Source organism: Hippocampus zosterae, chromosome 4 (genome assembly GCF_025434085.1).
Source record: "Hippocampus zosterae strain Florida chromosome 4, ASM2543408v3, whole genome shotgun sequence".
NCBI classification, from domain to species: domain Eukaryota; kingdom Metazoa; phylum Chordata; class Actinopteri; order Syngnathiformes; family Syngnathidae; genus Hippocampus; species Hippocampus zosterae.
Window position 1 is genome coordinate 6,638,940 of NC_067454.1, and position 27,486 is coordinate 6,666,425.

Genomic DNA, 27,486 nt, shown 5'->3' on the forward strand with positions numbered 1-27,486 from the left:
CCTTTATTACCGATTTGTCTTACCGTTTATTGTTAAATTGCTCCATGTACAGCACTTTGTATACAGCGATGGCTGTTTGAAAGTGCTCTATAAATACTGTTGATTTGACTTGACTTGAAAGCAGACTCATTATCTTTTGTTATTTAATAACAACAAGGCCTTTGCAAACATTTGCTTTGACGATGCCAACGTCGGACGACAGGAACGCTGCCCGCTGATTTTCAGGCGACAGACGTGTTGCAGACAAACATAGTGTCTTGTAGCCGTTTTGAGCCCGTGGAGTGTGACATAAGTGGTTGGGAGGTGTCAGGGCCGCTTCACGACCATGATGACAAAAGTCCATACTGCCCTCTCCCCACCATGAAGAATTTGGTCCTAACTTTTTTTTTTTTTTTGCCTTTTCTGAACCTAAAAACCATGCACATGCGCATAATGCCTCTGCCGACATGACTTTGACAGCTGCTGTCCCTCCTCCCCGATTGACCCGCGCCGATGGACTGAATCTTTACGGAAGCACAAGACAATTGGGCAGGGTCTGGTTAGTAACAGACTTCGGACTCGGCTGGTCCAAGACACATAATGATATTTATCTCGCAGTCTGACAGCATGACCGAATCTTACGGCTTTAACTAATATTTACATTCATATCTGATTCATCTGTTGATCATTTTCTGAATCCAATGAATTTGATTTTTCCAAAAAATAATGTTTTCATTTCACTTTATGAAAAATCAGGACAGTATTTCAAACTAACAGTGAAGATATTGTTTAAACTAATTAGTTATGATTCAGTGACGGGTTTGGTCCATAACATGCCAGAAAACAGGCAAACGTGAATCTTATTTTTCCAAAGTAGGAGCAAATGTTTTATTTTGACTCAACAAAAAGGGAATCAGCCTGCTTTCGTGGAAAATTTGCAGAAATTGGGGATTTTTTTTACGGTTGGGAAGCAGAAATTCTGAGAGATTGGACTATTTTAAATTGAAAAAGATATCTTAACAATTAATGGAATATCAAAAATAACCATATTGAAATGAATCTAATTTGATAATCCATTAGCTGTTGATTAATCATTACGCTTCTCAATAATATTAATATTAGAGATAGAACGACATGTTTATTGTTTTTTTTTTTTTTCAGCGGCGATACCAGTGCCAGAAATTTTTTTCTGCAAGAAAAAAAGACTTTTTTCGGAAATTTGGCTAGTTCTGCCAGGGAGGACATGGTTTGTGTATTTCGTAGGTTTCCAGGGCAACGTTTCCATTAAATTTACTTGCGTGCGTGCGTATTTGTGGGTCGAGGTAAGGCCCATTAAATCTAAAGAGTGTCAGATTGTGGAAAAAGTTTACTTTGCCCTTTATGAATAGTCACACAAAATTCAAGATATTATTTTGTTTTCCATTGTCCTTGGAAGTGTTTCGGGTTCAAAATGAGCTCGAAACCATGTGACTGGGAATATATTGAACAATAATATGATGGAACACTAATAATTGACTTCCACAAGTGATCGAGGCCTTGGCTATGTGGTCACGGTTAAACAATGCGCCCACTTGTTTTTTTTGGGCCAGTTGTTACTGAGCCTTTGACTTTTTCAAGCAAATATTTTGTCCTCGACCCAACAATGGTGACAATCACTCATATAATAGTTTTGCTAGCTCTCACCAGCCCTGCATGAAGCATCCCGAGTCCCAAACATTGGCAAGCGAGGCTCACAGCTGGTGGGCAGTCTGACTCATTCTCTGCACCACATGCCGTACACACTGCTCCATTTTGTGTGTACAGTGTAACATGGCAAGTGTGGTAGAGATGCGTCTGTGTGTGTGTGTGTGTGTGTGTGCGTGTGTGAGTGAGAGAGAGATTGGCAGTTCTTAATATAGATTATATTTTTTTCCCAATACTGTACACAGATAATTTCCAACCATAACACTAGGCCTAGCCATGACAAAATCCTAACCCCAACCGTGACAGAATCCACAACGTAAAACTCGAGCCATGACCATGCCGAACCTAAGATTGCAACTACAGGTACTCCTTTAATTTACCTACTTTGAGAAAAACTGCCCGATTGGATATTCACAATGCAGAATCCACTAAAGGGTAAAAACCACCAAACTCATTCATTCATCTTCCGAACCGTTTGATCCTCACTAGGGTCGCGGGGGGCCCTGGAGCCAATCCCAGCTGTCTCCGAGCAGTAGGCGGGAGACACCCTGAACCGGTTGCCAGTCAATGGCAGGGCACACAGAGACGAACAACCATCCACGCTCACACTCACACCTAGGGACAATTTAGAGTGTTCAATCAGCCTGCCACGCATGTTTTTTGGAATGTGGGAGGAAACCGGAGCACCCGGAGAAAACCCACGCAAGCCCGGGGAGAACATGCAAACTCCACATAGGGAGGCCGTAGCTGGAATCGAACCCGGTACCTCAGCACTGTGAAGCCAACGTGCTAACCACTGGACTACCGGGCCGCCCTACCCCAAAACTCATAATTGCAAAACCACAAAGACAAAACCCATGACCAATGTAATGCAAAATCATATAAACTTTAACTCAGTACTTAATTCCTAACCATGACAAAACCTGAATCATAGCACAACCGCGTCACCCTAACATAAAAAACAAAAACCCAGGCCCAGCCGGTATTGAAAGCTGGCTGTGTTGTTTACCTCTCTGTCCCACAATGATATTATCCCACATAATGTGTGTGTGTGTGTGTGTGTGTGCGTGTGTTTGTCATTTTATTTCATTGTGTGTCTGTCTGTGCTGCGCCTGCGTGTGTAGTTTTAAATACATTCACACGCACTTAGTAAATGACAACACAACATGGCCGGTGTTGACTTCTCTTCTTGTTACAGCAAATGGGCGACACTAGCAGTCAAGGTTTTTATATCCGCCTATGGTTCGACCACGTTGTTGTGAGTATCAGTTTCTGCAGTCAGCACCACGAGCAATGACAAGTGAGACAGAAAATGGCAATAAAAAGTATTTTTTCTTCTCCCCTGTTTTTCAGATATACCACTACGATATATATGTCAACATCACACGGCTTGTGTCAATGTTTTCATAGCATTCATCCTTTGGCTCACTGACCTTTCTAAGCCATTTATGCGATGTGGGGTTCCTGGAAAGAAAAACAACAACACCACCGGCAAAATTAATTAATTACTGTTTACCACCTGAAGGTTGCAGTCAAGCAATGACCTTTATTTGCTGGATGTTTAACAAAGAACAGAAAAATAACCGCGTATCTTCACACTTGTATTTTTTAATAAAGGTTATGTATACATAACAACACCTTGAGGGACACTTGGATAAAAAAAAAGCTTTGACAAATGAATTAGCGCCTTCAATGGCTCAATGCATGTATGGAGAGTCACAGCTGAACACCGACGTGGCATTCAGCCAATATGGCGCCTGTCATACGAACGCTTGACAGGCAGCTTCCATTTATGTATGTGCCAGTTTTTGCTTGTTCGTGAATAGATTATGACAGCCACTGTGTGGGTTGCGCCTTTGATAAATCTGGACTTCTTATTGCCAAGGAGGCTAAATACTACACGGTCCCTTATAATTACTGTACACTTGGCAGTTGGTTATTATTTTCCAATCACATCAAACAATCAAACAACTTAAGACAAGGGTGTCCAAACGTTTTCCTCTGAGGGTTACCTGCAGAAAAATTGAAGGATTTAATGCCTCCTTTGGAATTCTTCACTTCTAATTAGTGAAAAATGGTGAAACCATTCTTACAAGCAATTTCAAATATATCTATTTTTATAAATTATAGTTATTAAACAACAACCACATGAGAGCTTTCTGATCAGAGATGATAACACAACTTTGAGTTGGTCAGCAGCTCTGTGACTCACTGGAAACGATCCGCCCCTGCAGTATATTGCTCTCCAAAATGAAACGAGAACAAAAAATATCTGTTGAAAGTTGACATTTTTTAGGACCATTAATTGGACCTTGACAAGGAGCCAAAAGTGGAGGAAAACATTTTTTTTTTTAGCTTTCTTCACGATACTGAAGAGAAACTGTGTAACTATTTTATCGATCTTTAAAAAATATCTAGCATATTAGTGTATCTGCCCAAGTCAGTTTTTAACTTCCTGTCTCAATGTCAATTAAAAAAATCCCAGTATGATTGCTAAACACTGCTTTCTTTATGGCTGTGTGGATTTTCAGTCATCCGGGTCAACCTCTTCTGTAAAAGTTGAATAAAAAGTTTTGTTTTTGGCATGACAACGATAGCTCAGGAATGAAAAACAATACGTCTTCCCTTTATAATCTGGTCTACACATTAACACTGTTACCAGTTTCACAGTTGTGCATATCTCTACTGTGTTGTTCTATTTTTCTCCAGGTCAAGTCCAGGCGCCTCTGCTTTAGTCCTACATAGTGTTCCTGAAAATTCAGAGACAGGGAGGCAGAGCTCAAAGGTCACGTAAAGCACTGTAAGTGCACGTCACAGCATCGTCTGCCATTTTTGTGTGTCCATAAATGTCCATAAAATTATTTGTTAATAAAAAGCTAATTTTGCAACCGAATTTGCAATTTTAAATGCCAGTTCCTCATTCCAGGGTCCTTTTTTTTAAATACAGGAAGTGTATACTGTATTACCAAGCAACGCTATGGGGGTTGCCGCGGCAACGAAATGTCTGCGTTTGTGTCTCTCGCTTCCCGTGGAAGTTCCGAATCGTCGGGAGAAACCGAGAGGGTCTCCAACAACGGCAGTGATAAGTCGAACATTTTATGTGCTATTTTTATTTATTTTTTCGCTTCCATTGGGAGGTTGCCAGCGAAAGGTCGATGGTTGCCCGGTGCTAGCTAACAAAAAGCCGGATAAAGAAATGGAGTCGGGGCGCACACGGAAACATAGAAACGACAATGATAACTTAGTTTTTCTCACGCCTATGGTTAGTTACGCGTCTTAGTTTCTTTTGACTACTGTATTCCATTTGAACTTGTATTTAATTTAACGAGAACTTAAAAGTTAATGAGTTGAAAGTTTCGACTTTCGTTTTTGACACTCATTGGCCAATTTGGTGAACGGCATTTAAAACATACAATCTAAAGAAGTGAAACATTTAAAGACTCACAAGTGAAGTGTTCTTTTGAAACGGAAACAGTTCTCCCGATTAACAGTAAAGTTACAATGAAAGTCAAAATAAAAAGGCAAAGGCTTTTTTTCTTAATTATTCAAGAAGAGATGTGCTTATTTTTTTCCGTTTCAACAAACTTTAAAGATTTTAAAAAGGTATACAGAATTGATCATGTTTAATCATCTGAAAACAAATTCAGCCCAAGGCATAAACAGCAGTAGACAGTCTAGGGAGCAAATCATGAATATACAACTTAAACAGAGATTGTTAAATAACTAATCAAATAATACATTCATTTAAACGGGATGAAAAAGCTCAAGTCTTCCTGCAGGTTAACAGCTGCAAGTTGCGCCCGAAGGTGGCCAAAGTACTGCCAGGAAGAGGCCAGCGAATGGTGAGCCACCTGGAAGACGGACAAATTAAATACAGAAGATACTGATCATTTTTAGTCATCAAATGCATTGCTGACCATTGTTTACCTTTTTATAGGTCAATTCTTATGATCCTTTCAAGGACACAGGTTTCAATTTTACCGCAAGAAGTCCTCCTTACCCAGGTACTTTTATGTGCAGAAAAACGGTGTGTCAGAAACATATGAGTAGTATATATTTTGTGGATGGTATGTGAAACGTGTATGTCTTTTGTGACGCCAGTCTTGGAACTTTTTGGGGCACTCCACATACTTGGCCAAACCCACATTACATTAGTATCCACCTACTTAACTATTACCTACACCTATCTACTTACATATTACATACCTAGCTACCTAACTAACTAGCTAACAACCCAGTTAAGCAGTTACCTACCCTTTCACCTACTTTGTCACCCACCTACCTAATCTATTGCCACAGCGAACCTGATCTACCTTCCCCTCCGTCTATCTACCTAACTCAACAAATCACCTGCCTACCTTGTCGACTTACTTAACCAAACCTACCTACATGGTGAGTGAATATAGGCTGTCCCCCTATGAGGAAGGCTCTCGCTATTCCTGACTGACCAACATTGAATTATGATTCCTGCCCAGATTCCCCATCTTTCCAACTAGAGCCATCACTTCGCGCCGCTAACTGCAGTTTGCCCTCAGTTCCTTTTGCGACAAACGAAGTACAAGACAAATCTCACAGGCCAACTAACAGTGCGGGGTCCAGGTACTACGGCACTGCCCCTCACCCTAAGTCAGCAGGTGAACCGCAGTATTGTCATGTTAACGAAAACTTTGATTTTATTTATACTGTATATGTTTATGTTTTCAGGTGGCTCTGGGTCATATCATTTCAATGTCACCTCTGGTTTCCCCATCATTCACTTCCACTGGCACGATGCAGCATCCGGTCTTCATCGAATTGACATGGACAGGTATTCATTCTTATGACTTTATTCTTTCATGTTAGGTATGCCTGCACTGAGTCGTGAGATCCAAATCCTACATTCTGTCTTTAGTTTACAAAAAGTGACAATTGATATTATATTCTACCTACAGCACTGGAAAGCGATCACTGAATATGCTGCTGCTGTTGGTTTTTTTAAGCTTGAGTTTAAGTAGTAATGACAAATGCGTCCACTAGGGTACAGCAGACCCTTTAAAATATTGAACACCAGTAATATTTTGGCGCGTGGGTTCAATGTGCATGAATGTTTCCACAACGCAGGCGCTGCCTTGATGAGTGTCCGCAGCTGGGCGTCATGGATGACCTGCAAGTGCTCAACTTGCAGCACAACCTGATCACCGATATCAGCCAGCTGTCACTCCTGAGGCAGCTCGTCGTTCTTAACTTGGACGACAACCACATCACCGACATGAACGGCATCCAAACGCTCACCTCCCTCAGGATACTCACTCTGGCCACAAACAGGTTTAAAATGAAAATTTAATGAGTGCAAATATTGCATATATAAATGCAAATATTTAATGAGTCAAAATGTCATTTTTATGGATGTCGGTCACGCCTCTTATGAGCTAATAATATGAGCTAAAATAAAATGAAATTTCCAATTTAATGTGCCCACCAACAACACAAAAGCCTTCAGCTGAGCACAAGTGTTGTGAGTCACGTCTTCCACACTTTTTCTCAATACAGAGCTGTTTTAATAGATCACCGGCAAGCACTGCTTTCCATGTGTCTGGCAACCATGGAATACAAGAAAATATGGGCACTTGCATGTCCTTTTTCCCCCCTTCCAATACTATTCAGTCACGCATTGCTTTATTATTTCTTCATCTGAGAATGGCACGGTGTTTTCTCCCCAAATCCGCACCACTTCAAGTGTGGTGTTATGTCATAAATGTGACAAGAATCCTGCCTTGCAGCTTATTATGACCATTTCAACGCATTCATTTTTCTTGTACTTACCATAGGATTTTGAGGAAGGTCTCTTCAGGATTCACATTTGTCGTCTTAAAATGCCATTTCAGGTTGGAAATCATTAAAGTATCGGCTCACAGCATATTAGGCAGATGGGTCTTGTGCTGGTCGGAGGGAGAATGAATGCAACATTTTCAGTCTGCATTTTTTCTGTATTGCTGATTTTCACTGTCCCCTTTTTTAGGAGCAAACTTGAAGCGCTCAATTTTCTTGCAATCTAGGCAGCTACAGCTCGCACATTGTCAGATGAAGTTAAAAATTGTATTTGCAGCACTGCACTCAATAACCCAGGAAGAGACTGCCTGTATATCACTGGCATGGTGACAAGTCCTGGTGTACAGACGCTGACCCAACTAAAACAGGCAAAGGAATTTTTTTTTAAATTTGTCTGCACCTGCCCCTATTATTTACTAACCATTATTTCAGCCAGAAGATACCAAATCACATTCAGCCAATGGGGGAATCATTTTACACTCATGGGGTCAGTAAATAAAAATGTATTATCGACGTTTGCGGGGTTGGGGGGTGGGGGGTCGTTCCACGGCCATTGTCACCATATCGAAATGTCCTTGAGCGAGATACTGAGCCCCCAGTTGCTCCTGATACTGTGTCATCAGTTGGTAAATGAGTGTGAAGCGCTACTTGAGTGCCAAAGGTGGAAAAGCGGCATGCAAATAACAGCCTATTAACCATATGACTTCTCTGTTGCAGGATCCATCAAATATCCTGCTTGTACAACCTATCCAAACTCCACATCTTGGATTTGCATCACAATCAGGTACATCGTTCATTTCCTCTCGCTGGATTAATAAATTGTATCCGTCTATCTAGCTTCACTTCATTAGTCTTCCCTCTGTGCCAAGTTGTCTTAAGCCTTAGCAGCTATGTTTTGCGAGAAAAAATTGAAAGCAAAAAAGCATCAAACTATTATCAATTCAGGTGACAAAATCATTGGCAAAATGACAGTTAATAATTACTAAAATAAAACTTATTTTTTCACAAACTTTAATTTAACGGTACGTACAATGTTGGAACACCAAAAAATTATATATGTATATATATATACTTTATAATAATAATAATACATCTTATTTGTATGTATACCATGTGTACTTTGTATGTATACTGTGTATACGCAGTGTTTATAATATAATAAAAACCACCTGTGAATGATCTTAAATTGTAGACAAAAAGCAGATGTCTCATTTAAAAGCTGTCACCATGTGATGTCTCTTGCTTCCGCCTACATTGACTTTCTCAGTGATCTGAACCTGATTCATCCAACAGGCAATAATCTCAGCCTTAGGAACAAATGCTTGTTTGGTTGGTCCCGCGGTTCCAATGATGTTGTCCAGTAATTGTGGTCTAAAGCGATTATGCCGACGAAGTATTTACACACAGGGCAAACAGGGCAAAACAACTCAAATGATGAGAAAAGATTACACGGAAAGGCCCCGATTGTTCGTCTTAATTGTGTTGTGCCAATGCGCCACCCACGCCGCACCTCAGGGAACACCTGAGCCCTCCTCGCTTTATGGCTTAGTGTTATATGAGCCACAGTCCGAATACATGAATAATTACAGCATACACAGGTTTTGAAGTTCATCATTTTGTTGTTGTTGCTGGGGGCAGGGGGGGGGTTGTTTTGTTTTGTTGTTCACAGGGGATTTTTTTACATGTTGATATGTTTCATTTATTATCACATTGTCAGTTGTTATAAAGTGCCTTATCAAAACATATGTTATGATACATTTTATTTATAGCCAATTAAGATTTGTTTTTAGAATGGTTTTTAGAATGGCAAGCTCGACACCTCTCTGGAGGTCACCATTTCAACAGTGATTTTAATAGTTGCAATAATTTGAATAAATGAACTATTTTTAAAATCATTTAAAAAATAACATTTATTTTGTAGATATTTGTTTTTAATATATTATTACAGATTAATGGCACAGATATGCTGTTTTGACGGCAAGTTGGGTAGTGTGCTGAGCTAACAAGCTAGCTGTTATCCATGCTAAATTACTCAAAGGCGACCCAATTAAACATTTTGACATACTTGTGAGAAAATATTTTCACTTTGATGCCACACGGAAGAATCCTAGTGTGTATTATTTCCAAACTTTATGAAGATAGACCACTTCATATGGACTTGATAGTCAAAGCAAGAATGGCAGTAAATCTGTAAAAGTCGACACAAATCTTCTATGCACGCTTGATGACCCAGAACCGAGCATCAAATGTGACCTGACTCGTCCCAAGAGCGCGTGAGGCCACAACGCTTTCCCCTCGGCCGCTTTGACACGAGCGCTTCCACGACATGCTCTACTCATGCTGAAAACCAAGGCCTGTCGAAACCTTCTTCTCTCATCAATTCTACTCATACTGTCAGCATTGCAACGCGTGGGTGGAGGGGCGACCCGACAGTGAGGCACCCCACAAAGATGCCATCACCGTGAATTACACCTGCCAAGCACGTTATCCATGTGGAGCTTCTCATTTGACAGTAACGGCCATCTTGAGATAACGCAACTGCTTTTACGGGGGCACATTTCCAACTCCGCACTTCAGTATATATTATTTATGTGAATCTTCATAGCTGTGTGGAAGTTGAGTGACCCATTTGTCGCATATATGAGAGGCACTGTGGCCTAGCTTTCTGTGTCCTGTGCCATAGTCTTTCCCAGCAGCCATTTTCACATATACAAATATAGAGTAGTGCACATATAGTTAGCAAGACAATGCAACAATATATGATACCATGATAGACTCCCTAAATTGCTGGAAACCTCAGTTAAATCCTTTCATTGTGCTATACTCTGGTTCAGAGTGCTTTTTTTTTCTTCACATAATGGCGCCTCGCTGACACCGCGCTTAGAACAAACGTTCATTTTAAATGAGAGTGTTGGAAACTAAACGGGCTTTCTTTTTAGTGTGCCAGAAGTCCAACACATACCCTTTCTCTAACTTTCATTTTCTGATATTAGAAATGGGCCGAACCTTACTCAAAGTGTTTTCTCATTGTCACCTCGGTGGGCCGTTCAAACGGCGGTTAAAGATCCTGACGTAACCTTTTGTCGCACTGGCAGATCAGCAAGATGGAGAACCTGAGCCATCTGACGGAGCTGCAGGTGTTGAACCTGGCTGAGAACAACATCTCTCGAGTGGAGAATCTCATTGGCCTGGACTCTTTGATGGAGCTCAACCTGCGACACAACTACATCTGTTCTGTAGTGAGGACTCTTTATATTTAGGATTTAAGAATCAGGTCTTCTCTTAAAGACAATTAGGGAAGTGGAATGCCGCTATGAAAATAAATTGGCATACATTACATATCATGTAACCCACTTGACTCTTAATTATGTAATTGTTCGGTTGAGTCAGATTATAAAACGAAGCAGGCAGAAAAAGTTTATTGTTCATGTCATGGCCTTGGTCCAGCTCCTTTCACACACTTCTGGGCGATCGCTTTGGTCGTGAAATCAAAGCCGTCCCATTGCAGTTGCTGCTTATGAAACATGAGCAGAAACTTCCCAGTTTAGAGCATGAAATTGGCCGCTGAATAACAAGAAACTCACTTTCTTGGGTTTCCAATGATTTTTTTAATTTTTTTATTTTTTAGTAATCTTCTAAACAGTAGCATGACATGTTAGGACAGGGCGATACGTTTTGCACTCAAATCCCTGCAGCACTTTGCCTAATTTTGCATAGAGGAAATCCACCAACATTGCGTCATCTGGAATCTTCACCTTCCCCTCGAGAAGCGCTTCCTTGTGCTAATGACTGGATGCAATATTTCACTCGATCTATAGGGGGGGTGGTCTCTGTCATTTGCGCTGTTTGCTGCCATTCCCCGAATACAAAAGTAAACAACATTCTTACAGTGTTGCTACTGCTACTCCCATCCTCCAAACCTTTACCAAAAGAAATACTTTTAAACCTTTTTTTAATGTGAGAGATCCCACACATGTTGAGGAAAATAATGGGTCAGAGTTTCATACTGGCCTTTAAGTTTGTGTAGTGCATATCTATTGTCGTACCAAAACTGACCAGTGAGAGGCAGCATGTTGCCCCAGGTCTTCCAGACTACTGAAATTCAAAGAAGAAAGGGTGGTAGTGGAAAAATAATTAAAAGTAGCTAAGTTTTCATTTTAAACAGTGTCCTGGACTGGATAGGTTCCACCGTATCTTGACTTTTTTTAAACTATACTCAAAATCTGTCATGAACACAAAAGTATGGTAATTGTCATTTGTCAAAACGTTCGCTGTATTCACTAGTTGTCAGGGGACTCTTTTACTCTGAGAATCCCCATGACTGAGTGTGTTCGAGCGGCAGTTATAACGTGATACAAAACACAGAAGCAGGCTAGCTTTAAGGATTACTTTTTCCATGTTGAGAGCGTCAAAAAAATTCAACCCTGCGGGCTAGCTTTGTTGCGGATCGCTCAGCTTGAACATCTGCATAGCTTTTGCGTGTGGGCTTAACCTTGTTTGAGGAGACGTATAGTTCATTAACTTCACAGTCAATATCTCTTTTCTGATGTTGCCAAGAAATGGATTGTATTTGCTAAATAAGCACAACCTTAAGAAACGGGGAAAGTACTCTGCTTGGTTGCCATGCCAGACTAGTGAACATTTTAATATGTCAACACTTGCAGGGGTGACAGAAATAGTGTCGTGTATTTAAATATATAATGTTAAAATTGAGTGTCTTCACAAAGAAGAGTATGTTTAGTTATTAGTAATTACATATAAATGAAGTTAATCAGAGCCATTTTGACACTTGTTTTTGTAATCAATGAAGTCCGCTTCGGTTGTGGGATGAGTACACGTGGAGAACATGCAAACTCCTACTTTAAGCATGCGTCATATTTTTCTCGTGATGTATCCAGGCTTCTGAATGGGGCTGATTAGAGTGTGTTTTCTTGGTTAATACCCCAGAGGAGCCCCACACAACCTCCAGGCACGTCTTTTCCTCGCTCTGTTTGCACGCCAGCGAAGCAGCGGCCATCGCATGCCGTCTGAGACTAAATATAGTCGCACCGTCTCAGACTACATGATGTCATTGCTGAGTTGACGCACAGCTAATGATGGTCGACTGCTTCTGAACCCCCCCCCCCCCCGAATTGATCACACCCAATAGGCGTGCGGCGTGTTTGTGTTTGTCAGCTTTCTCTGGCTGACAGCTTTTATTTATTTTTTTTACACTCACTCTGAGCACCTTGGCAAGCAAACGCCAAGCCAGAGCTCATCACATTTTCATTGCGGCATGCGAATCACATGCCATGGATAGTAACTAATATTAGTGTTTTGGGTAACGAACTAATAGCAGAATATTGTTATTTAATGCATAATACACATAAGTGTATTGCTAACATTCAAATGGAATGTGATTTTTATCATGCTCTCCTCATTTGTGGAGAGTTTTTAAAAAGTGTGTTGTGGTAAAAAAATAAAATAAGATCCTGCAAGATGAGTAGTCAAAATACACTGGCATTACAGGTGCCCTGGAAATGTTTAAGATCAATTTTAACTTCCTGTTGTCGGAAAATGGTGAAATAAGAATGAACTGGTGGTCTTTGCAGCAGCGCCCTAGAATCTAATGTGTGTGTTGAACTTGAGATGTTCCACTGTGTCTCATTTGCATGTGTGGTCCTCTGAGGCTTTGACAGGGGCGGGTTGCGGATGCAGCCCATTCAGAGCAGCCATTGTTCCGAGCCGCGCTCGCCTATGTGTGTTGTGTGTGTGGCCTGCTGCAGCATCTCTGCATTGCTCCCCCTCCCCTCCGCATCCTCACATCGCCTCCCCCCGCCCCTCCTGGCGCAGACGAGGAGGCAGCAGCATGCCGGGCGGCTCGGTGCATGCGCAGGGCGAACGGGAATGCTGTGCCGCCGGAGTCGAGAGCTGCAAGGTGACTGACTAAGAGGAGAGGCCAAAGTGACGATGTTCTTCCTTCCTCTTTCATCCCTCCTTCTTCCCCTTTTCCCGCCCAGGCCGAGGTGGACCTTCTGCCCCGCTTACGGCGCCTCTTTCTCAGCTGCAATAATATCAGCAGGTAAGTGCTCATACCACCTTAAACGTCCCCCTTCACCCCCATCCTCATCCCTTTGACACAAACAGCTTGCCTGTACCATTCATACCGTGCCAAACCCGGAGGGGATCCACCAACCCTAAAAGTTGTTTGCACCACACTGGATGATTAGTGCTAGCTCAGAGCGTGTCGGTTGTCTTGTCACGCCCTCCCCAGCAGCCTCAGAGAAGACGTTAACTTGTTCATGTAGTGACACGGCTAGCCTGACTAGCCTGAAGCTTGCATGTGCAACGTTGTCTCATTGAGGAGGGACTACAGTGAAACCCCGTGGGAAAAAAATAAAAATAAAATGATTGAGCGTTAAATGTAATGGAATGCCCTCCTTGGATTTGGGCAAGGAGAGCCATGGATGCTGATGCAATACAAGCTGTTCGACAGGACAGTCAAACACACAAATACAAAAGTGACTTCCAGATGCCAGCCCGTGGTGTCACTCATCGGACCGCTCCCCTTAAAGACACACAGCCAACACACACGGAATATATATATATAGTATGAAGAGTAATTGCATTATGTTTTCATAAATCCTAGTTTTCGTTGTTAAAAAATAAAATCAAATGAAACAAATTGGAGTTTTTGTGTACGCACCGTATTTTGTGTTCTTTCCGTAAAGCAGAGTGCTCATAAGAGATCATCTTAACAGATTTGATTTACAATACACTTCATATTTGAAGACAAATCTCAAAGTGCAGCGTATAGGCAACATTCAACAGATTAAATCAGATTAAAGTAGCCATCCTTGACAGCCACACCCTGCATCCACTTCACATTACAATTCATTTTCATAAAAATGGACTTGTAATTCTAGACCACTGGTGTCAAACTCAAGGCGTGGGGTCCAGATCTGGCCCGCCGCATCATTTTATGAGGCCCGCAAAAGCCATTCAAACATGCTTGCTAAAATCTCTCCGAAAATTTTAAATTCTCATGTTAAATAAATTAGAGACATATTGTAAGCATTTTGTTGTGACCAAACCCCTCATTACAGTAATTTAAACAATAGTTGAATAAACCGACCTTTTTTGTATGGTTTCACTCATAACTGCCCTCCAAGGGAAACGGGAACTAAAATGTGGCCCATGACAAAAATGAGTTTGACCCCTGTCATAGACACATTTAAGTCACACCTTTTTATTGTTATAGGCCTTTTTTTTAAGTCTGACAGAACATTAATTCCTTTTCAAGCAATGCCAGAAAGCCCCTCAGACGTTTCCTTCTCTGGCTTTGGCTTGGCTCCATTCACCAACAAAATCACCGACCAGAGCATTCACAACATCAGGAAATGCTTCCGTACCTGTCTGAACTTTGACAAATCTTTTTTCCCGATGGTTTGATGTAGTATCCACCAGCTAGGCTGCTGCGGGGAGTCAATCTCCCTTTCCGAGCTCACTCTGGATGGGAACCCAGTAGCCCTGGAGACATGGTACAAGCAGGCTGTCCTGCGCTGTGTGCTTCACCTCAGACAGCTGGACATGAAGCGCATCACGGTAAGCCTCATTACTCTCTCTCGAGTCTTTTTGTGTGATTGGTGTGCTGTATAAAACGAAACAAGTGTGTTGTATTATGAACCGTCTCACCTCAACAGTGTTACCTCACAGAACTCTTTCCAAATCCAGACGCAAGACTTGTTGTTCAGCATGGCATTATCCGTTCACAGTAAGAATTACTCTTAAATCCAAAAGTTTGGGCAGTTCCAGCACGGAAAATTCGTGCTCTTCACTGATTTCTTTTGTCAATTTAGCTGAGATCTTTCAAAATCCAAATATGAAACAGGGCAAAGTGTTCAGCATCGTGTAAAGTTTGAATAACTTTAGAGATGGGAGAGTGTGCCACTGTCCAGTCAACAGCTGGAAATGAAAGCTGAACTGTCCATCTCTTGTCAAATCCAAAATGTTTTCCGGCACCACCAAAGTTGTTCAAATGTTTTTGAAGGGACTGCTAGTGATGTTCTGACACTCGGCATTGAGTCGTCTAAAATAACCATCCAGGTATGTTCAGTGACACAAAACTATCAGGTGTTTTTGCTGGAGCCAGCAAGCCTTCAAAGGGCTGTCAAAGTCCAGTCATGTCTTTGTTATGGCACGTTCAAAAGCTGTTGCAGAGATCACAGACTTGGTGGTTTATTTATGGCTTGTTGGAATTTATTTTACAGTGCTTTTACATTTCAAGGCACGGATTCTAGAATATTAGTTGAATATATCTTAATGTGCAGGTATACAGGGTGGTTCAAAAGCAGGTATACACACTAAAACACAGTTGGGTATGGGGACCTGGCTGGTCCGCAAAATAGCGGAATTTGCACATCATTGAAATCCATTGGAGAAAAATAAATAAATAAATATCCAAATCTTCCCCAAAAAAACCCCATCAACATTCAATATGTTTTTGCATGAAAATAGTGGACGATGGAGATATTTTTTTAAATTAAAAAAAACAAACAAGTGAATGGGCGGATTATGTATATTCAGTATGTATACGCCTTCTTTCCGTCTCCCTTGAGGAGCTGCTCCCTTTGTTGTTGGCGCAAACTACTTGTCATCCTTCATGCAATCTGGTAAAAAGTTTACAAAATGTATTCTGTACCTTCTTTTGGCCCACACTGTATTTTCTTCAAGTTTCCCCCCATTTTCGAGTGTCCATGTCTGAGTTTGTCATTTGTAGGAACCTCCGACAATTTGTCCTCATAGCATTCCACCGTTGTAGCAAAACTCTTACGGTACTTTCAACTATTTAGGTTGTGTTATTTGCAAACACGTTGAAGCAATTTCAAAACTGGTCCCGTTTGGATGAATCCACAGAATGTTTGCTGTGAATTGTAGTGATATCCGATTAGCTGAGATTTTGTGTCCGGCGTGTTGCTACATGTTTGCATTTAAATGTCAATGTTACCGTTGAATCAGAGCCAGCAGCAACAGTGATGAGGAGGTTAATGGGACGTTGAAAATCAACATGAAGATAATTTCTAATAAAGGCAAATGAAACAAAGTTTTTCAGGCCAATGCATCCAATTCAGAAAATAACCTTTCAAACTGAGCTATCTCTCATGTATCCATATGAACATTATCCGTCCATCAAACCTTATCATGTCTTCCATCCAAACCAAAACCCAAACAAGAACACTATGAATACTTCTCCTTTGAAATCAATAAACTATTGATCAGTGTCACAAAAACAGCACAAAGCCTGACTTTTATTTTTTTAATTGTAGGGTGGGGTGGAGGGGGGAGGGAATTACAGCTTCATACATTAATCTCACTTAACTGACAGAGATCCACCCTCTTGACACAATGCATCCAAAAAAGAGTGTCGTGTCATCTCAGGCTGTCACAGACTGTCACAGCTTAGCAGCATTGCATTCTGGGAGTATTGGCTCTCCAACAGCTGGGCTGATCCCAGACTGAAAATGTAGACCGATAATCCAGTGATGATGATGATGATGATGATGGCCGGCTGGCTTGTGTCAGATCCCCTGCAGCACATTGTCCAAATCTGACGGACACAAAAAAGCAGGAACAGCTCTTTTTTTTGTGGTGCTTCACTCTGTTGAATAATTTACAAATCACAAGCCAGCGAGACTGCTGACCTCACTGGTGTTATGTTTTTTTAAAGGACGAGGATCGGCGCATGGCCGGTGTGCAGGCTCGGAAGGAGGAGGAGAAGAAGAAAGAGAGTCACAAGCAGACCATTCATAAAGTACGTCTCGAAATTATACAATGGCAACTCGCATTCCCATAGGAAAAATTGGAAATGAAACCGTTTCAGGATTGTCTGTCCAGCTACAGTATCTATCCAATATCCATCCATCCATCCATCATCCATCCAACCATCCATCATGATACTACCCATCCATCTACTGCAAATTATTACCCAGCGGTATTTCAATCCAATCCGTATCATTCACATCTTATTTGCCATCCTTATATTTATCCAAACCTTTTCCACCCTCCATCCATCCAAACTATTATCTGTATTCATTTCAATTATTCAGCATCCATCTAAACTTCATCCATCCAAACCTGTTATCCATCCATGCATCCCTCCAAAATGACCCATCTAACATCATCACCCATCATCTATCTATCCATCCAAAATTATATTTGATCATCCATCCATCCAAAATGATCTTATATTATCCACCCATCCATTCAAAATGATCTTTTATCATCCACCCATCCATCGTTTTACTTAAAATGGGCCAATGTGTTCACCTGTCTGTGTTTGTGAGAATCACCCCAGTGCACTCAATTCATTGCCAGCTAATCCCTCAGCAGCCTCTGTCAAGAGTTTCGACTCACCTCGCCATCGGGGGAGTGGTGCATTCCACACAAAAGCGTGCCAATACTGAATGTGAAACACTATTGTTTACGCTTGTCGCAGAGGTGAATTTATGGCGTGTAACTGAAAGGTCGACGACACAGTCAGGCTCACATTCAGCATCTCAGACATCAGATAAAGCTATGAGGTAGCTTTTGACTGGGACCTAAGACAGACAGCTCAATGTTCTTTGTGGTTCCGCTTGGGGCGACTGACACTTGAAAACTTGCCAAATCCGTCTGTGTGCCTTGCATAGGAGAAGCGCCGTCTTGCCATCCGTAATGCGGCGCACCAATGGGAGGGCGTTGTCGCCGCCTGCTTGGAGCTTCCGTCGACAACAACAAATGGTGCCAGAGAAGAAGTCAGCCCGGAGAACAGCCCCGCCCACTGCCCCACGCAGACCAACGGCCTGGCTCAGGAACCTTCGCCAGATGAGCCACGGTGGGTCTGATGCCGCAGAACAGTCTACCTTGTACAAAATGCTCAATTCCCTATTTACAGATTTAGCCGTTGGTGTTTTTTTCTTTTTTCTGTGCAACCAATCCTAAACTTATTGCTGAATAACTCACCTAAGTTTGGAACCATGGCCGTGTTTCATGCTCTTTCATTCATGCCATAATATGCTACAAGATGGCAGGCATCAAAGCCATAGGCAATAGGAAAGTAGTCATTGGTGTCATGGAAGAATGTTGAAGTCACACATCTCAACTGGTTTATAAGGTCTTTTTGTGTGTTGGGACGGAGGTAAATTTAGCCTGGGTTGTTTACGGCGAGTCTTTGTCATATGTGTCATTGTATGTGTAAGGCATTCATTTGTAAGGGTAATAAGATAGATAAGATATCCTTTATTTGTCCCACACTGGGGAAATTTACAATGTTGCAGGATGAGTTTGAAATTATATTATTGTCTTAAGTACTTTTTGTGGGATGGCTCAGTCCCTTTCCCCAGCAATGAAAATACAATGAAACATTTTTTTAATCGCAATAAAAAAATTCCTCCCACCCCTTCGTTCCCTTTAATCTAAAATAACAAGCCTGTCTAATGTCCTGTGTTAGACGGATCAGTCCGGGTTTTGGACCTGAACGAGTGAGTGGTGGACCCGAGAGCCGATTCCGCACCAACAGCCGTCCAAATAGCCCTCGAGATCCAAAGTAAGTGAAGCTTCACAATTTAATTCCAGAAATATGAAAGGGGCGGCCCGGTAGTCCAGTGGTTAGCACGTTGGCTTCATAGTGCAGAGGTACCGGGTTCGATTCCAGCTCCGGCCTCCCTGAGTTTGCATGTTCTCCCCGATGCCTGCGTGGGTTTTCTCCGGGTGCTCCGGTTTCCTCCCACATTCCAAAAACATGCGTGGCAGGCTGATTGAACACTCTAAATTGTCCCTAGGTGTGAGTGTGAGTGCGAATGGTTGTTCGTCTCTGTGTGCCCTGTGATTGGCTGGCAACCGATTCAGGGTGTCCCCCGCCTACTGCCCGGAGACAGCTGGGATAGGCTCCAGCACCCCCCGCGACCCTAGTGAGGATCAAGCGGCTCGGAAGATGAATGAATGAATGAATGAAATATGAAAGGGCAAGCCGAAGACAAGTCTTGACCCCCTAAAATCCGGATGCCCATTTAATCTGAAACTTATAATTAATTTGCTTTCGTATGTTTTATTTTATTATTATCATTATTTTACAAATATGAAGGCATGTTTGCAGAACCAAACGGACCACCACTTAATCTGATGAAATTCATATGTAACTGAAAAATTTACAATGTTTTTTTTTAATTCCTATTTTTTAATTTTCATTCTAGAACTATGGAAGCTTGCTTGAATTGCATCCACTCACAGATGGATGCATTCTTTTTCCATCAGCAGTCATGCAAAGAGGAGGCGTACACAGTAGCATTAAGTGTTTCAACCACGGCACCGCGATAGGAAAAAAAATGGCCCTGAAAGGCAATGGTGACAAATCTCTGCCTCCCCCACGATGAACTGGCCTTGGTGTCACCGTTTACTTCTATTGTATTGCCCCCACATCTATATTTTATCTTCCCCCTCAGGTCGAGTGTCATTCATTACGTATTGAGAAAGATGACACCGTTCTTCCCACGCACGCAAACGCAAACATACAGCAATACCTGTGAAGGGACAAAAATGTGTCCTGTTTGTTGATGTTTCTCACGACATCACATATCATCTGCCCTCGTGCGTGGGAATCCCCGGGACGTACGCCACAGACGCCACATGGTTTGTCACCCTCCGGAATAGAAACAGATTACCGGCAGCTCATCCAGGCAGCAGGACATCTGGATCTGCTTTGCGTGCGTGCTGTGTGTGTGTGCGTGTGTGTGTTTGTCCGACCGTCCATGTGTGTGTCCCCTTTGGTCAGACCTGAAGTCTATTTAATAGAATTTTGCGCTCCATTTTCAACTGCGTGTCAGAATTTCGAAAATACATTTCTTCAATCCTCTATACTTCTCGATTATCGTAGCCGCATTGTAAGACTAAGCTAGGACCATGTAAGAAGTTTCATTTCTGTTTCTACGGTAATTGTCACATTTGTCTTTGCCACAAGAGCACCACTGCAAAAAAAAAAGAAGAAAAAAAAGGCGAAGAAAAGCAAATTGATTTCTAAAGCTGGTAGAAGTGGCCTACTAGCTAAATCCGACACTTTTGAAGTGGTTAAATAACAAATAGCACTTTGTAATGTTGTCTTAACAGCACTTATGCACAGCATTAAAGAAGTGAAGTCTACACAGGCTGTGTACACTTCTTAAGGGGTGGGGGGTTAAATTGCCAGATAATCTTCTGGGGGTTTATGTGGAGTGATGATGGACTAATTGATTTACATCCAGAGTGTAAGAGTGGCATGTTTTCGCAACAGTGGGTGGATCCCAGTGGTACTTTCCCCATCGTCTTTTTTTACGACTTCCTGCCGAGTGTCATTGGGTGGGCTGCTTTGTGTGAGCTTGTTTTTGTTGCACCCCTTATGATTTCAAAAGTGTGTAGAGAGACACACGGGCAAGACCACACTTGTACATCATTTACCATTATGCATTACCGTTTACGACGACACGATTTATTGTGTTTGTCCAAAATAATTTGGCAAAATTAAATGGAGGCATTATAAAATCAATGTTGCAATTTTTTTTGCTTATTTTTTTTTACAGTTTAGACTCCCCCCCCCCTACACACACAGAAAGAAAACATTGTACTTATATTTTTTTTACAATTTACAAAAGACAAACGATGCACTTATGTAAAATTTCTGTGGTCAAAATACATAAAGTGCTAATAATTCCCTTAAAATCTACATGGAAGATTTATGCGTTATGCGGTAAATGCAGAGTACAGCTTTTGTTACCTTGGCAACTGGAGGCGGAGCAAGGGCTATGCGAGTTGCTACTAGTAGCCCAGATTGTGACAAAACAAAAATGGGTGCCCTTAAAAATGTGACTGTATTTTCACTGTTGGAGGCATCACCTCATGAATTAAGATTTCTCTGAATTTCAGTTTGTCAATGAGTTTGCAGATGTGTGCACGTGGCGCATGCAACGGACACATCGCCAAACATAAATACCCCCCATCCCCCATGTTGACAACTCAACTCAAACGTTCAAGTATATACTGTACATCTTGTCAGAAGCTAACACTGTTAACCAGCGCTACAGTCTACGCACCTAACGAACTCCGTGCAACTTTAATTAGCTTTTGACTTTAACATGAGAGTATTTTCGTCGTCGTTTGAAAATGGCGGACCTTCGCCCAGCCTAACCGTCAAGTTTTGGCCACAGAATCCCAATGGTGGGGCTGTATTATAGAAATTAGCCCAATTGTGATGTCACAAGCCGGGAAAATAAAGAAGGCTAGCTCACTGACACATTATGGGAAATAGGCCACTCACAAAAGGATTATTTGGTGGTTTAAATTCATACTTCATGATAGCTGGGCAGTCACTCCAGCAAGCTATTTGCATTTAACAACAACAACAAAAAAGCTACCTCTTACATAATTTGTCCACTTCAATACCATGGCAACCGGAGGCCAAATACAGTACTATCAAATACTGTTCCTCATGTCGTGATTTACTTGATGCATGTCGGATTCACGGAGCTTCTTTAAAGGAGGCTCTTTGCCACTGTTCTCCACTCAAACTCATACTCCCAAAAATCGCAAACTCGGATGAGTGTCCTGCAATTAAAGGATTATACTCTGAAACCTTATTTGGTTCTCCGCCCAAGAGATTTGGGAGTGTGTAATGGGTAGAAAAATGTGGTTAGTATGTTGACAGGCAGGACATGGACCGAAATAGTGGCTGTATTAGACCATTTTGTTGTCTATCAGGAAAGAATAGATTTTCTTTTTCTAAAACACCATTTGTGAAAAGTACCTTCCTGTTTCCAAACGGAACTGCTGAGGCGCCGGCAATTTTCTTCCGATACCTTTTACACATAAGTCAACGGCGGATATCAGCGCAACCACGCACACACACGCCAACAGACAATTAGATGATGTCATCGTAGCATCTGGTGTGACATCTTAAATGCTTGTCAGACAGTGAGAAGTGCTTTTGAGAAAACATTTACTGGTAAATCCTTTTGCGGCTCGAATACCACTTCCTAAGATTTGTACTGTTGTAGTATACAGATCATATTTATGAGAAAAAGATGTATTTTTAATTTCTGCCATATTTTTAAAAATCATTATTATTTTCTTTCTTTTGTCCAGTCATGAAACTGGATTAAACTGGAAACATTTGTCTTTTTTTGTGTGTGTGTTGTGTTACTCTGACGATCAACATAAATGTGCGCAAATTCATCTTTATATGAAATATGTTTTATCCGCCTTTCAGACTCACCGAAGCAGGAAGCGTTACGAGCCTGTCGCTGTCCGACAATCATCTGGCCGAGCTGGACGGTGACACCCTGCGCTTGTTCGGCCTGGGCGCCCTGGACGTGCTGGAGAGAGGATGGGGGGCACAGACGGCCAGCGCCGTCACCGTCATCGCCTTCCGTTACATCCATTTTGACGCCATTGTACCAATGCTGCCCAGGATCAGGGTCAAGTTTCCCAATCTGGCGGTGAGGACAGAGGATTACAGGCACAAGAATTATGCAACCCTGAATATGCAACATGTTTGAATTTTTGTTTGTTTGTTTATGTAGCATCTTATTTTCCTGGAAACCAACATCAGCCGTCTGCTGCAGTTGGCTGCACTGGCTCAGGTTCGCCGTCTGGACCAGCTGACCATCCACCCGCAGGGTAACCCAGTGGTGGGCCTCGCCCTGTGGCGCTCCTTCGTCATCTACCGTCTCCACCACTTTAACCTGCAGAGAATCAACAGCCAGGAGGTCAGTTTGCATGGCGGGATGTTTAGCACGCCCTTGCACCGTGCTAGTGAGATCCAATGCAGGAGCCGAATCAAAAGGATTTGACTTTGAACTCTATGTTTATTGTTTTAATGTCAGTAGTCAAGTCAACAGTATTTATAGAGCACTTTCAAACAGCCATCGCTGCATACAAAGTGCTGTACATGGAGCAATAGTAGGGGGAGAGGTGCACAAATTCGATGTCATTATTTATTAACAGTGGAATTTGATTTTGGCATATTATTCATGACACATTCATTCATTCATTCATCTTCCGTACCGCTTGATCCTCACTAGGGTCGCGGGGGGTGCTGGAGCCTATCCCAGCTGTCTCCGGGCAGTAGGCGGGGGACACCCTGAATCGGTTGCCAGCCAATCGCAGGGCACACAGAAACGAACAACCATTCGCACTCACACCTAGGGACAATTTAGAGTGTTCAATCAGCCTGCCATGCATATTTTTGGAATGTGGGAGGAAACCGGAGCACCCGGAGAAAACCCACGCAGGCCCGGGGAGTACATGCAAACTCCACACAGGGAAGCCGGAGCTGGAATCGAACCCGGCACCTCTGCACTGTGAAGCCCACGTGCTAACCACTGTACTACCGGGCCGCCTTCATGACACATATACTACACAAATCTTAAGGCAACTTTAATGAAATTGCATTTTATTTAATTTGTCCAGTCCCAAATTAGTGTTCTTGTATAGTTTTGTTTGACACTCTCAAATCACATATCAGATTATTATCCATTTGTCATTCATATCTCTCAAAGAGCATCATCCCCATGAATACCTTTCTTGAAGACCTTTATTTTATTTTAATGATTTACTTTGGAGAGAAGAGTGTTACAGGAAAATGTCAACAAAATTTTGCAGGATTTTTTTTTCCGAATCTCATTTGGATCTCACTGGCACTGGCAGGTGTACGTCCAGGTAACGTTTAGCAAAAAGCTTTCCCTCTTGATGTGATGTCACCGTGTATGTTTCTGTGTGGTGTATTAGTACATCTGTGTGCATGTGTGTGTTTGTTCACATCCCTCGCCAGGTCACCATGAATGACGTCATTGCTGCCGAGCGCATCTTCGGTACGCTGGGCCACATAGCGGCCACCGAGACACCGCATTGCCGGCTGCTCTTGCTGCTGGAGGAGTCCAGGTCAGGCACTCGGCTACACAATCGCTACATTAAACGCTACTTAACAGCAAGCAGAGGTGGCAAAAGTTCTCACACCGTACTATAGTAGAGGTACCGGAAATGTTTTTTTTGTAAAAGATCATCAGAAAAATGACTATCGAAGTATAGAACAGATACCTGCACTCATCTTGGGTAAAAAAAACTGCAATATGGGTCAAAAAAGAATTGACCCAACTCATATAACCCAAAACGTTGGATCAAAATTAATAATCTACCAAATAACCCCAAAATGGTTTGTTTTGTACAAAAGCCAAAAGAAATTTGTCTGTTTTTCATTAGACCCAACTTTCAAGGTTAAATGAAACCCAAAGAGTTGTGTCGGTCACTTTTAGGGATATTTTTGACCCATCTGTTGAAAAATCTACTAAAATTACATGACTGTAGGATTAGTATTACATGACTTCCCACCACTGACAGCAAGTATGTAAAGGACGCGGAAGCCCTAGCGGGCATGTGCATGCTTGACTGTCGTGCGTTTCTATACGCATATTTGTGTGAGACTGGCACCAGGCAGCCGGCGGTGTTAAGGCAACGGTCTTACTCGGGGTGGATACTTGGCAGTGTGACACAAACACATGCACACAATCCACCTTATTCCCTTTCATACTGTAATTCTGTCCTCGAGCGTGCACTTGGGTTGAACTGTAAAAAGCAGTGTAGCCTCCGATGTAATTAAACTGGAAAAATGTAGCATGTCCAGACAATCTCACTATAGTCAGAGAAATCTTTCAGTTTAATGTGTGTCTGTAGTTCCCGTGCATCTTATGTCCACTCAAAACATCTCTCAATGTAACAGAGGTGTCATATTAAAAAACAAAACAAACAAACAACAACAACAACACACAACACACAAACACACATAGGCAAGACATCATATATTTTCAACGTGGAGTTTGCAGTTTTCAAACTACGAGCAAGATTTGAATGTTGCCTCACTTCATTCCCCCATCGCGTCTCTGACCAAAGCCACACCCCTCACGAATGTCAAATGGTTTCGAAAATTGTGGCATTTTATCAGTCTTAAAAAAAAGCAGAGAGGGTTATTTGCTGGGCAATTTACTCACTCCCTGGCTTCTCTGCATCTCATTTTTCACTCCTCTAAAGGAAGCGGCAGCTGCAGTTCCTGTTGGAGGGGCGCGGCCGGCGTACCGGGCTGAGCCCGGAGGAGCTGCGGGACAACGGGAAGCTGGTGGGCGAAGGCCTTAGCCGAGCGCTCTTCAACTACCCCAGCCGGGACGGCAGCACGGACAGCCCGGAGGTTAGCATATTTGTTGAGATACGCCATCCTTTGGGCGTTTTCCTTTAATTCATATTTAATCGTGAACTTTTTTTCAAAAGAGGCTTCAAGCTCATTATTGCCATTCCCAGTCGAGGTTTACTGTCAAACTTAACATAAAACCAAGAAAATTACTTACGCCTTGTGCTTTATAAATAATGATAGCTTAGCCTTTCAGTCCACCAGTTTAATGCTAATGCTAATCAGCTGCTTCAATGTGGCAGTTCTTTCAAAAGAGGCGTCAAGCTCATTATTGCCATTCCCAGTCGAGGTTTACTGTCAAACTTAACATAAAACCAAGAAAATTACTTATGCCTTGTGATTTATAAATAATGATAGCTTAGCCTTTCAGTCCACCAGTTTAATGCTAATGCTAATCAGCTGCTTCAATGTGGCAGTGCTTTCAAAAGAGGCTTCAAGCTCATCATTGCCATTCCCAGTCAAGGTTTACTGTCAAACTTAACATAAAACCAAGAAAATTACTTACGCCTTGTGCTTTATAAACAATGATAGCTTAGCCTTTCAGTCCACCAGTTTAATGCTAATGCTAATCAGCTGCTTCAATGTGGCAGTGCTTTAACCCTTTCAGCAATTAATTGAAATCAAGCAGTTCAACAACATATATATTGACAATATAACAGCTCTCATATTCATTAAGTCTTCATTCACCCGATGCATAGAGCGACAAATATTATTTACCGTATTTTCCTCACTATAAGGCGCTTTGGATTATAAACCATCCACTAGATGGAGCTAAGATAAGATAAGATATCTTTTATTTGTCCCACACTGGGGAAATTGACAGTCTACAGCAGCAAAATTAGGGGGTAGAAAGAAGAAAAACAAAGTGTTAGCATTCACAAAAATAAATGTTTCAGTTTCACTGTACACAGTTCAATTAAGTGCAATATAAATATAGATATAGATACGGTGGCTCTGCTCTTTACAATTGTTTTTACTAAAGGGTACTCTCTACTCTAAAGGGATATAATACAATATAACTTTTTATATATACAAAAAACATTATTATCTTCATGAAAGGAGCAAATTAAGAAAATTAAAATGATATTGTGCATCACAGGAGAGCACCACGGAGGCCTCGGAGCGCGCCGCCACTGTGGACCTCTACCTTCAGGATCTGGTGCGCCAGGCATCCGAGACCAATGTGAAGGGCGAGGCCCTGCACTGCCTGTGGCCCGCCATGTTCGCAGAAATGGTTCGCGACTGCGTGCTGGAGATGAGCGACCGAGCGGCCTTCCGCCAAGCCAGCCTTGCCAAGCTGTCCAAGTGAATGAGGACAGCATCTCGAGCAGTCACCACACATACACACGCGCCCACGTCTGGACGTTTTCACAAGCACCTTCTCCACGTGGACCACTTTAAGGACTTGTTGATTGAATGTAGTTGGGACAGCTTTGAAATGACCATAATCTGTTTTGAATGACCTTTGCCATGTCTTAAACCTCATATATGTTCATCCCTCGTGTGTCTTGCCTGATAAAAGATGGAAGGTCACAAATCAAGATTTTGTTTTACAAACACTGGATTCCTCTATTGTACTGTATTAAAAAGATTCTCTATTAACACACTCATTGGTGTATCTGTCTGTGTTTTACGCCTAACACTGTTCACCCCTGGTGACATTTTACGTTTTAAAAATATTTTGGTATCACTTGACTGCAAATAAATGTACTGTATTATACATGCATTTTCTGAAGCAACTTTAATGCAGCATGTATTTTTTTTTCTGTTATCACTATAATTATTGTTGGTTGTTG

At 42.0% G+C, this 27,486-nt stretch overlaps 1 protein-coding gene and 1 long non-coding RNA gene across 10 annotated transcripts; one reads left to right on the forward strand and one right to left on the reverse strand.

Annotated features, from left to right (window-relative positions):
• The first annotated feature begins 4,637 nt into the window (after positions 1-4,637).
• Positions 4,638-27,296, forward strand: LOC127600000 (leucine-rich repeat-containing protein 49). Of its 9 annotated transcripts, none has more exons than XM_052064305.1 (18): positions 4,638-4,748; positions 5,442-5,504; positions 5,600-5,666; positions 6,159-6,288; positions 6,367-6,469; positions 6,763-6,966; positions 8,188-8,254; positions 10,566-10,709; positions 13,470-13,531; positions 14,907-15,054; positions 17,177-17,260; positions 18,138-18,322; positions 18,938-19,033; positions 22,721-22,949; positions 23,034-23,219; positions 24,284-24,393; positions 25,537-25,690; positions 26,790-27,296. In XM_052064305.1, the coding sequence occupies exons 1-18, from the start codon at positions 4,663-4,665 to the stop codon at positions 26,997-26,999; spliced, it is 2,328 nt and encodes a 775-aa protein (XP_051920265.1). In that variant the 5' UTR covers positions 4,638-4,662; the 3' UTR covers positions 27,000-27,296. The 9 variants fall into 9 exon arrangements, with proteins under 9 accessions (XP_051920265.1, XP_051920267.1, XP_051920264.1 ...); XM_052064307.1 differs by having other exon boundaries at positions 4,639-4,748; positions 6,198-6,288; XM_052064304.1 differs by having other exon boundaries at positions 4,689-4,924; positions 6,138-6,296.
• Positions 16,768-25,581, reverse strand: LOC127600061 (uncharacterized). Its single transcript, XR_007962235.1, has 3 exons — positions 25,497-25,581; positions 22,727-23,195; positions 16,768-17,056 (listed from the first exon to the last, which is right to left on the reverse strand). It is a non-coding gene; the product is annotated as an uncharacterized LOC127600061 (long non-coding RNA).
• Positions 27,297-27,486: the final 190 nt, after the last annotated feature.